The following is a 12,263-nucleotide window of genomic DNA, read 5'->3' on the forward strand; positions in this document are numbered from 1 at the left end:
AGCTACAAGACTTTAACAGAACTGGGATTAATCAATGTGGTCACAGCAGTGTCAGCTAAAGCACAGTGACGCACCATGAGCTGGTGGAAAGTCATCCAGACTTGTTCTAAGGAATTGAAAAATTGAAAGATTTTCAGGTGAAGTCTCAACTCGATCCTAACACTAGATCAGATCAATGTATGCACTTCCACATACGCCAAAAAGTGGAGAATGAACTTAAGAAACTACAGGAGGATGATGACATCACCGAAAACGTCACTTGTCTCAGACCCTGGGTTTCACTGATTGCCACACCTCTGAAGCCCAAAGACGCCAGAAAAGTGAGAATCTCCTTTCTGCATACAAAGATTGCTGTGAGAACAAAAGACAATAAGCCCAAAACCAAAATTAAATCTCATGCTGACACGAGGTATTGTGCCACCTTACATACACTGGCTCTTGGTGATACTGTGTGGCATGGACAACCTAAGTGCAATAAACTTACTGTACCATATGATGTCAGACCATATACAGCGATGAGAGTTAAGGGCTCTGTGATGACAGCTTCCATTTACGGATATTCTGTCAGTGAACTCTTCTTTCTTTCAAAGCATTTCTCCACATGTGGATATTCAATCGGATCACGATGATGTTTGCAGTCAGTTTGACAACACTGGAAAAACTCCATTCAGGTTTCCCAGTAGGAGCAGCAAACGACCACCTGCATGTTTAAAGGAAGAGAATATAAGCAATCTTTCTCTCTGTGCTTTTTGTTAGAAAAGTGCTGGTGCAGGGTTTAGCACAACCCATATAAGGAAGCCTTAGTCCTTGACGCAGGCGTCGCAGGTTCGATTCCCGGCCTGGTGACCTTTGCCACATGTCTTCCCTCTCTTGTTACCCTATACCTTCCTGTCTGAGCACTTTCAAATAAAGGCCACTAGAGCCAAAAGAAAAAAAAAGTGGCAGCCCTATTTAGCAATAACTCTCTTAATTGATAATGTTAACTTTTCATAAAACTTTGCTCATTTGCTTAAATAAGGGAGACGTAATTCAGCTGAATTGTTCACCAGTCAATGTATTTGAAGAGTTTGAATGAGATTTGAGCAGAACAGCCTGTAGTTCCAGTAAGGACATTCATTTCTTGTCAAAGGTGGAGAAAGACGTGCTTTATGATACATTTCCTCCAAGCAGAGAAGCCTTACGCAGCAATTCAAGCTTGTGTTGATTAACCCATTTACAGGAAAGCTCAGATAATACTGGAATAAACTGATATCCTGCACTAAAAAAGACATAAAAGGACTAATGATTAAAAACACATGAACAATTAATGATAAAACACATGAACAACATTTAGTGCTTCAAGCACAACCCAGTTTGAAAATCTTCTGATAAGATAAGGTTGTAATTTAGTTTCTGATTGGCTCTGTGAGGCTATATATTTTAATTTAACCACAACATTTTTTAAAAACTTCAATAGAGAACTTATTGTTATCAAACAATCTTATAGTCGGGGCGTAATTCCTCACATGAATTCATATCTCATGTATAGTAGTGACGAGTGTTTCTGACATATAGCTCAGAATGTGATGGGAAGTACCCCTTAAACAATTTCTCCTCATTAAAACCTAAAGAAGTTTCAGATATTTAATTCCTATGCTTACATACATTTTCATTTCTCCTGTGGCGAAAAAATTTACAATGGACCTATAAGCTGAACAAATATGCACAAGTGCAATAATCGTTAAATAAAGGACCAAATGTGCGATTTATTTTTATTTTTTATTTTTTCAGAAATTGCTGAATTCTCTATTATGAGAGTTATATCAGGAATGCGTTTAAATTGATATAAGAAACGGTAATTAAGCATATTTGTCTCAGATAGAGGAACAAAGCTGGGACATGTAGACCGCCATGTAGCTTGTTTTAATTTCACTTTTGTTTGTTGTCTATTGCAGTGTTTCTCCCATAGTGCTCCAATTTATTGTAAATCTGGAGAAGAAATAGAAATAATATACATCTATATTATAGTGAAGCTATCAATCTTATTAAGTTATCTGCCAGCTCATCTACTGGGTTACAGCATAGAAGCAGGTGAAAGAGTAGAAGTGATTAAAAGTTTATGTTGTGTTGTCTGTGAAAGAACGTTTTGTAGCTGTTCTGTTAAGTGAGTCAATGGAAATTGTACTGTCAAAGACAGCAATGGCCAACTCTCTGTTATTCTTCTGTCAATTTGATACAGTAGGGGCTTCCATACTTCACATATCTGTGTCCTCTGTCACTTTTATCAGCAGTTAAAACTGTTTAATCCATTGTTAACAAGTGGTAACCTGTTTTTCTGAGCCGCCTTTAAACGCAACATGAGCGCTACGACAGGTTTACACCTGTGCGGCAGTGAAGGAGACCTGCTGCTGCTCTGCAGAGCTACGTAGGTGAGTTAGGATCACGGCAGCAAACCAGCAAAACGCAAAGAACTTTTCACAGTTTTTCCCTCCAAACTAACTGACTGAGTTGAGTAAAGCTGCTGGATGCAGGTAATGTTAGCTAAAAGATGGCTAGCTAATATCAATACAGAACCTCGAGAGAAAATTCTCAAACTTAAGCTTAACAAGTAGTCTGTAGGCTACCGATGTTGTTGCCTATGTCCAGCTACGAACATTCATTTTTCCACCAAAAAAAGTTAGAGACAGGGAATCTCTAAAAATCCTCTTCTCCCCCCCACCCCCACCACACACACACACACACACACACACACACACACACACGCACACACACACACACACACACACTCGTTGTTCAACCAGACAGCTATTTGTAATCCATAGGAGGGCCCACAAAATGTTTGGAGACTGCTGGGGGGGCGCAGGAGAAAAAGTTTGGGAACCACCGGTCTAGATCATGCTGAGACAGGCACGTGCAGAGTGGGGGCCTGGGGGTGCTTGAGCACCTGCCCTTTTTGCTCCTTGCCCCAAAGTGCCCTTTTGGTCAATTTTTTATTTTTTTTTTTGGTATTATTATTTTCAAAGCTCTCTTCTGACACATAATAACATGTACTAAAATTATTTTATTTATTTATTTATTTTTTTGTACAACATAATAAGCCTTCCGGTCACCTTGTTACCTTTGACCTTTTGCCCATGATGCATGACGCAGTTGCCTCTTGCGCAGTGAGATAAGGCGGCTTACTGGAGCTCAGCATAGCGAACGATCCAGATTACAGAACAGTTTTTGGTGAAATATATATATAAAAAAAACGTTTTTGGTGAATAAAGCGGAGTAGACTTGCTACTTGCCAGATGACGGAAAACGTTGAAAGTATCGTTTCTGCTTCAGCACGGAGTCGCGGTTTAAGCAGAGAGGTAATGAAATACAACAGACACTGACAGGCCTCTGCGTCTGGCTTACTCTGAAGAACTACTGAGCGGGAGGAGACAGCCAGGTGAGGAAAAACTGTTCTGATCTATCGATTCAGTATTTTTATCATACAGACATTAGGCTTTTATTGTTGTGCTATTAGCTAGCTGCTAGCTACGACTTTGCTAGCAAAGCTAGATAACTGAAAAGCTTCTTCCCTGTGTACGAGGCACATCGCTTTTTTTTTTTTTTGAGCACCTGCCCTTTTAGTGGTCTCTGCACGGCCCTGTGCTGAGACATAAGTCCTCTAATCCTGGAGATGTTCTCCAGTTGATAGAAGGCCGACTTTGTGACTGTCTTGATGTGGCTCTGAAGGTTCAAGTTAGAGTCCATCACTACTCCCAGGTTTCGGGCTGATCGCTGGTTTTCAGTTGTAATAACTGAAGCTGTGCATTGACTCTAGTTCGCTCCTCTTTAGGTCCAAAGATAATAACTTCAGTTTTGTTTCTGTTCAACTGGAAAAAGTTTTGGCACATCCACATTTATCTGTTCTAAGCATCTATTCAGTGATTGGATGGGTTCAGAGTCACCTGGTGACATCGTGATGTAGCTGTAATATATCATCTGCATAGTTATGGTAGCTAATCTTTTTTCCTGCTATAACCTGAGCCAGCGGGAGCTTTAAGAAATACGGTACTTCTGTCTGCTTTGATAAGAAGTTTCTTATTGAAACAAAGAAATCCCTGTTTTTTTATGCAAGATTCAAACCATTTGAGTACTGGACAGGAGAGTCCGACTCAACTCTCCAGTCGATTCAGTAATATGTCATGGTCGACAGTGTCAAAAGCTGCACTGAGGTCCAACAGAACCAGCACTGTGGTTCTCCCACCATCTGCATTTACATGGATGTCACTGAACACTTTGATGAGGTGAAAGGACTTTAAATTACAGAGACCTTGGAACTATTCACACCCTTACTGATAAGCAAGTCCAGAGTGTGTACTTCATTGTTAGCTAATAAAAGTACATAAAACAGTAGACGGTGCCAATCAAAACTGCTTAAGTCTTTTAAACTTGTATTCATTACTTCACTGCACCTGGAGTGTCTACACTGCTCTCTGACTGATCATGGCCTTCAGGTTCCCCTTTGGTAAGTCAAGATAACTAAATGTTGAATCTATTCTCATGTAGAAAATATCCAACAAAATATTGAATATTTTCAATTATATTCTATTAAATAAATTAGAATATTATTGAAAAGCCCATTTATTTTAGAAATTTTCCTAGGTGAAACACACACACACACACACACATATATATATATATATATGTATATATACATCATCTTATGTTTCTCTTTTTTTAAAAACTAAAACCAAATGCATTAAATAATTGCAAGATTGTAATCCCTTCCTTCCTCACCTTCATTTCATCTCAACTGATTAATTTCTAATCAGACAGAATGCAAATGAGGAAAAGAAAAGGTCAGTTAATTTAACTTGAATAATTACAATAAAGTTGCCACTGCCATTATGTATGTTGGTTTTGGATTCAAATGCAGCAGGCAGAGATGATGAATAGATTTAATAAAGAATGAAAAACAAAAACTTAGAACAAATAGCCAAGAGGAACACAGGGAGCCGGAATAGGACAAAAATAACAGGAACCAGGAACAACAGAGAATCAACAGGACTTGGTATGATTTAACAGGAGGAACCAGCAAGACATGTGAGCAGAAGAAGGGCTTAAAAAACCGTGAGGGTGAATTCTGGAACAAAAGACCTGGGCTGATAAACTACCAGGCTGCAGGTGTGGAGAGAAACCAGACATCAAGCTGAGGAGAGAGACAGAAAATGGCACAGGGAGCACACAACAGTGGAATTAGGAAAATGAATCTAATGAATAGAATCTTACTTCTCGTGTCTATGACTAGACACGAGAAGTAAATAAGCAAACTAGAATAAAGAATTGAATGGAGGTAAAATAGAAACAAGGCTGACGTAATGAAAATAAGAAACTAAGGAATACAATAATAATGGAAGTCGACTGAAATTATCAAAACGACACAAGAGCCTCACCGCAGCTTCTCTCTAACTTGTAAATTAAATTAAAAAGTATTAATGGAGAGCTTAGTGTCAGATATTATGTGTGTGTAATTAGGTCAGTGGTACCCAAATATAAATCTTTAAGGTCCACAAAGACATTTTTCAATAGCCGAAGGTGCATTTATTATAAACGGTGAACTCGCAAGCCATAAACTCACATTCAAATGCTTCTTTTCACACAAAACAAAAAACATTAGGAAATTAAATTCATTTCAAATTATATATAAATTTACATACTTAAAAAACTGCAAAAAAAATAAAATAAATGTGATGAGGGAGTTTGAAAAATATTTTAAAAATGAATATAAAAGAGCAATCGTTTGAGGTGACTCAAGGAACTCAGGAATTTAAAAATGAAAGGCTTCCTGTGCTTACCTAAGATCCATGCTACTCTGAGTGAGCACTCCTTTCCTTTTAGTTGTTGTGGAAAGTCTTTTTCAAAATACCACAGGAAAATAAAGATGTCTCAAACATGCATGACAAAAATCAAGGCAACACTCCAGGTCTGTTTCTGATGAGGAAATAACAATATAACATGACATAAAGCTGAAAAAAGTCAATTTTACATAATACTGGCCAAGGGTGTAGAAACCAGTTTGTCACTGTTAAGTTCCAGTCACAACATTAGGGGGGTAAAAAAAGTAGGTTTCTACAAGACATCTATTACATTAAATGTATTGTTTTTCTATACACAAATATATTTTTTATTTGCGTATTTAGCTCTGATTTAACCACGTGGTCACCATTGAGATTATGCTGCTGCCCATTATTGTCAGGTATTCATTAAAGGCAGGAGCATAAAAAAAACTTAAACATTACTTGCAAAAACGACTTAAAATGATGTTTTTACAAATATATTCCATTCAATTGGCATGTGACTTTTGTTTTTAAAAACCCATCATATATTGTCATATGAATGTCATGCCATATTGCACATCTCTATTGCACATGTTACATCTGATGTGTTGGTGTTTATAGGAACAGTAGATTATCTACAGCTAAGAGGAATCGGTTAGATAAGCTCAGCAGAAAGGCCAGGTCTCTCCGCCATTTTCCTCCACACTTCTCTCCTTCACCGTCCTAATCTTCTCATTCTCTCTCTTTCTCCACTCCTCTCTTTCCTGCTCTCTCTACCATCTCTGCCACTCTCTCTCAGCCTGGAATTGTTCATACATTTTCTGAGTCACTTTCTGATACTTTCTGTGTTTTTCTCTCCAGTTCTTTCTCTTTACATAGTTCTTTTCTTTTTCCTTCAGGATGTGTTCTTTCTCCTCTTCGATTTCCTTTTCAGCCTTTTAGAATAGAACATCTAATTGATAAATGCTTTGATTCTGTAGAGCTTAGATCTTCTTAGTACAGCTGAGTTCTTTTGTAAAGGTGTAGTATGTAACTTATATAAAATTTTTTTTTTGATATTTGTTGAAACTGTCACGATATAATGACAGTGTGGCATAAAACAGATATGTGGAAAAAACAAGCTCCTCTGGCTGCTCTCAGTGTTAACTAGAAACAACGAATCAGACTCCTCCTGGCTCTAGTTGGTTGTTTTTGGAGAGGTGCATTTCTTCAGACGGGAATAGTAAGGGAAGAGGTGGAAGATATCGATCTTTTCACAGATTATCTCTCATAGCGTACTGTCACAATGTGACAGTTTTAACAAATATGTAAAAAACAAATTTTTTGTACCTTTAAGGAATTACTGATATAGACTGTTGTGCCCAATCATGGAGATTTTCAAAGCTCTACTCCAGTAAAGTAAAGCTAGATAATCTGCAGCATGTGGCTAGCTGTTTCAACTGGATAACTACTAACCCATCTTATTTACTAATAAAATTTATTAAAACACTGAGGAGTGTACACCTAGGTTTTTAAGCCAGCGTATAAGTGTATTTGTAAGTCGTGTGCATGTTTTAATGTTTCTCACCTTGTAAGGCCCATTTTTCCAACAAATACTTACATGGCTCTCCATAGGCCCCAAAAAGAACAAGTGCTGTTTAAGGGATATAAATTAGATTTAGGACTGTTATCTGAGCTGAATTTTGGTTATATTTTGGGGAAGATATATATACTGGTAAGGCTTAGAGTAGGGGTCAGGGTTAGGCTATATAAATGAATGCAAAAAATGAATGTGAAGTCCTTGGAAAGATAGGAGGACATAATGTATGTGTGTTTACTTATATATTCTACATACAGAGGAACACCTCCACGATATTTACTAACAGAGGGAAGCCATCTTTCACACATCTATTTAAACCACTGGTTCTTAACCTTTTTTGATGTACCGAACCCCCCTCCCATACCCCCAACACAGAAAATAATTTAAGGTATTCTGATTTAGTAATGTAATTATATTAGTTGTATTACCTCCCCCACACCACTAGAGGCAGTTCCAACTCCGAAAAGATGCGACTAAGGAGCAGATTTAGACTACAGAATTTGGTAAAAACGGTGAGCTTTACTGAAGTAATTAAAGACACAAGTTCAAATCCATGCTGAGAGTGGAGCTCCTTCCTGCAGCTCTGATTGGCTAAGCAATGTAACGTGATCCTCTGCAGCAAGTGATGGCAAAGCGGGGCGTCATCACAACTTTACACAGTGTGTCTTTACCTCCGTGGCAGAGGCTTCGCCGAACCTCTGAGACCGACTCATCGAACCCCTGGGGTTCGATTGAACCCAGGTTAAGAACCACTGATTTAAGCCAAGTTGTGTGTTCAAGATAAGCTGAATGCTCTTTCTGAAAGCTTCAGAATTAAAAATGTTGGGATGCAACGAGTGTTGTTGTATGAGGATATATTGCATATAAAAGAAGAACCGTCACAAATGGAAATAACTTTAAATCACAACATCCCACTTTGGCAATTTATAATATATTTCTATACAAGCACCAGATTTTATGAAAAAAATATATAAGTGAGTAATTGGGTGGAGATTAAAAATCTAGTTTTAATCATTTCAAATCATGTGTTGTTGCGCAACACCCCTTTCCCCTCTTCTCTCTCTCTACTTCCTCTTCTGAGAGGAGGGAGATGTTGCTCCCAGCTCTCCGTCTAACGGGTCCGAGAAGCCTCTAACTCCTGAGTATTACTACAGATGAGAATATAGAGGACATTCTGTTTAAGCTGGGCGCGAGAAAGACTAGCCTGGTTTCTAACGACCTCTGCCTCCAGATTTCCCCCTTTTTCACCCTGTGAATTAGCCAGATAGAGCAGCCTGAAATCACTAGTTCCACAGAGCACACCTGTTACCGGTCGCTCTTTCTCTTTATTACAACTTGCACTTGCTACTGAACCAGGTTGGTTTTAGTGACTCGGGCGAGTCCCAAGTCAAGGGTATTGTTTTGGCTAAAAGCAACCTATAAAACATTTTCCACTTTTCCCTCCCCAGAATCAAACTTCATAGCTATTTTATGACCATCAAAGAACTTTCAAGGGTCAGTACAGCTGAATTCAGTAGCAGAAATAATCAAATGAGTAAAATCAATTGTCTCTAGGCTATCTTTCCCTAATGCTGACACTGTGAACTAAAAAAGGGAAACTTTGAGAGAGACGGACGGAGTTTGGCATCTTGAACCCCAGAACTGGCCTGATGAAAGTGTTGCAGCAGCAGGAGGCTCCCAGTACTGGTCGATGAAGGCAGGGATCTCTGCAGGTCTGATGAGCTTCCGTCTCTGCTTCGATGGTGAGGTCACAAAGGCCTTGGGTGCTGGCAGGAAGAGTGCTGACTTAGAGCGGCAGATCTCAGGCCTCAGGGTGACTTCCTTATGCGCGTAGCAGTCCTCAGCTTCTTGTCTTGCAGCTCGGTAGAGCCTTTCTCCTCACGATCTTTCTGGTCCCACGGAAGGAACACACCAGTTCTTCCTCTTTGCCTTTGTTCTTTGCCTTTGTCTTTATCTTCATCTTTGCCTTGGTCTTTGTCTTTGGGGTCTTGAACCCAGCTGATGAGAGAAGTGCAATTTGAAGCCACATGTTGCGGGGCTAACGGGTTGGTCCCCATATGCAGAACAGTCTTCGGCTCTGTGGCTCCGGCTCTTCTTCAGCTGCAGAGTTCTTTGTCCATCTCAGTCTTGGCTCGAAGCTGCCTGAAGGATCCAACCAAAGATTCCTCTTTTGCACCCACCTTGTAAAGGATTTATCCACCCTTTTGGTGCATTTGCATTGGCTGGCTTTGTTGCTGTGCCTGTCTCATTGGCTGACTGCTTGGACAGATGATCTCATATACATCACCTTGGAGACCTTATGACCTGAAGTCTGTTCTAATGACCCAAAGTTGCTCAACAGTCCTCCTACGTCTGTTGCCTGTCCATCCTTTTCTTAGGAAAGTTAAAGTTTAGCAACAAGGCCTTGGTCACCTCTGCTCTCCTATCAGTTCCTCTTTCCCCCTGACCTTTAACCTACCATCTACCTCCAACACATCAGTGACCTTTAGTTCCAGTTACACATTTTACACCATTTCCAGTTCAATGTCAAAATCACATTTATAACCTTTTAGTTTCTCTCAATTAGCATTCATTTATAATTTTATAATAACCACAACTTATTAGTTAGTGTTATTATCATAATGTGAGTTTTTACAGACATTTCTGAAAAGAAACCAAGAATAATCCATTATTCTAATTATTTGATACCAAAGTTACCGTTACTTGTTTCACCTATAAGTACTTCCACAAGTGTAAGAGTAAGTTTAAGTATTCTTATAATCAAAGCAATATCAACCACCGGTTAAACCAATAATAATCATTGGCTTAATTATAAGTTATTATTATTTTAAGTGTTTTACTCTGGGTTTTGTCCAATTACTCAAAATGTTTAGATTTTATTCTTTAAACCTTTAATGCTTAAAATAAGGAATAGTCTGAACTATTTTTATACATATGCAGGCTGAAAAATTACTTCCCCTTTCCTCAGGAAACCTGCCATTCCTGTTCCATGACTGTCTTTCTGCCTGACTATGATTTTTTATGATTAAATAGAAAAAAGTAGAATTAAAGCAAAGTTTGCAGGACACAATAACAACACACACAACCAGATTAATTTTTATTACCGTCTGAGTCTACTGTTGGGTCTTGATGTCACCTGTGTAATTATTTTTAAAGGTAACTTTATTTATTGTTATTATTAAACTAAAATCTCCAGCATTGGGAAGTGGGATGAGCTCGACTTTTCTCGACAATACATAAAAAATTCAAGCTAATGTAAAATATACCTTTTCCACTTCTGATTTCACCTGTATCTTATCCATGTCAATGATTCCCTCAAACACTCCTCAGACCTCAGCTGCATAATTTATTCTCTTGCAAAGACAAAGAGGCTGAAGTTCTGAGTACATCATGATGATTCTAATTCAGATTCAAACTTTCTTCTTCACAGGAACAAACATTATAAACAACAAAGACCTGAGGATCGTGCTGGTGGGGAAGACTGGGACTGGAAAGAGCGCTACTGGAAACACCATTCTGGGTCGACAGTGCTTTGAGTCCAAATGCAGCGCCAAATCCAAGACTGTGAACTGCTCCAGATACTCCAGTAATGTGGACGGACAGCAGGTTACTGTCATTGATACACCAGGTCTGTTTGACACCAGGTTTGGAGAAGATAAAACAACCAGAGATCTGAGTCAATGCATCCGCTATGCTTCTCCTGGACCCCACATCTTCCTGGTGGTCGTTCCAATCGGCAGATTCACAGAAGAAGAAAAACAATCAGTGCAAAAGATTCAAGAAATTTTTGGAGAGGCAGCAAACAGATACAGCTTGGTTCTGTTTACCCATGGAGACAACCTTGAAGGCACCATTGAAGAGTTCTTGTCTGAGAGCCCAGACCTCCAGGATCTGGTGTCCAGATGTAACAACCAGTATCATGTCTTCAACAATAGGCTGGAAGATAAGAAACCTCAGGTCACTGAGCTGCTGGAGAAGATCAGAACCATTGTTGACAGGAATGGAGGAAGTCACTACACCAATGAGATGTTCCAAGAGGCTGAGAGGGCGATCGAAGAGGAGAAACAACGAATCCTGAAGGAGAAAGAAGAAGAAATACGTAAAGAGAAAGAAGAAATAGAGAGGAAAATACACAAGAAGTATCAGAAAGAGATTCAGAAAATGCATGAACTATTCCAGGTTGAGAGAGAGAGAGAAAGGTGCGAGAGAGAGCAGGAAAAAGAAGAATGGAGGAAGGAAAGGAGGAATGAAATTGACATGAGAACGGCAGAGAAAATGGAGAGAGACAGGGAGTTAGAAATCCTGAGAAGACAACTGGAGGAGCAGAAGATCAGAGAAAATCAACAAGCTTATTTCCAGATGCAGTTCAGACAAATGGAGGAGCAGAAGATCAGAGAAAATCAACAAGCTTATTTCCAGATGCAGCTCAGACAAATGGAGGAGCAGAAGATCAGAGAAAATCAACAAGCTCATTTCCAGATGGAGCTCAGACAACAGGAGGAGCAGAGGATCAGAGAAAAGCAAGAAGCTCATTTCCAGATGCAGCTCAGACAAATGGAGGAGCAGAAGATCAGAGAAGTTCAACTTGCAAAATCCCAGGTGCAGGAAAGGCATCAATGTGAGGCCAGAGAAAAAGCTGTACATACTTCCCCATTGAAAAGATTTATATCCTGGTTTAAAAGATGGTGAACAGAAAGTGACAAATCAAATTCAGTTTCTTTTTATTGTCTTAATAAATTAAATCGATAAGTTTCTTTTATTGTCTAAATAAATTAAGTCGATAAGGTGCTAAATTTACACCACATCATGACATTAAAATTCAGCTAGACCATGGATGAGATCCTCAGGTCAAGTTTTCCTGAGGTTCCACAAGAACCTCTATGTGCTTAGAC

At 39.1% G+C, this 12,263-nt stretch overlaps 1 protein-coding gene across 1 annotated transcript in view; it reads left to right on the forward strand.

Annotated features, from left to right (window-relative positions):
- The first annotated feature begins 10,761 nt into the window (after positions 1 to 10,761).
- Positions 10,762 to 12,263, forward strand: part of LOC106911509 (uncharacterized) — a 37,816-nt gene continuing 36,314 nt past the window's right edge. The window contains exon 1 of the mRNA XM_088009962.1: positions 10,762 to 11,970. Within this exon, the coding sequence (XP_087866088.1) occupies positions 10,762 to 11,970 (1,209 nt within the window). The remainder of the gene's footprint in view (positions 11,971 to 12,263) is intronic.

This window comes from Poecilia mexicana, unplaced genomic scaffold (assembly GCF_051168715.1).
Source record: "Poecilia mexicana isolate PSO_F unplaced genomic scaffold, ASM5116871v1 scaffold_11, whole genome shotgun sequence".
In the NCBI taxonomy this organism is placed as follows: Eukaryota; Metazoa; Chordata; class Actinopteri; order Cyprinodontiformes; family Poeciliidae; genus Poecilia; species Poecilia mexicana.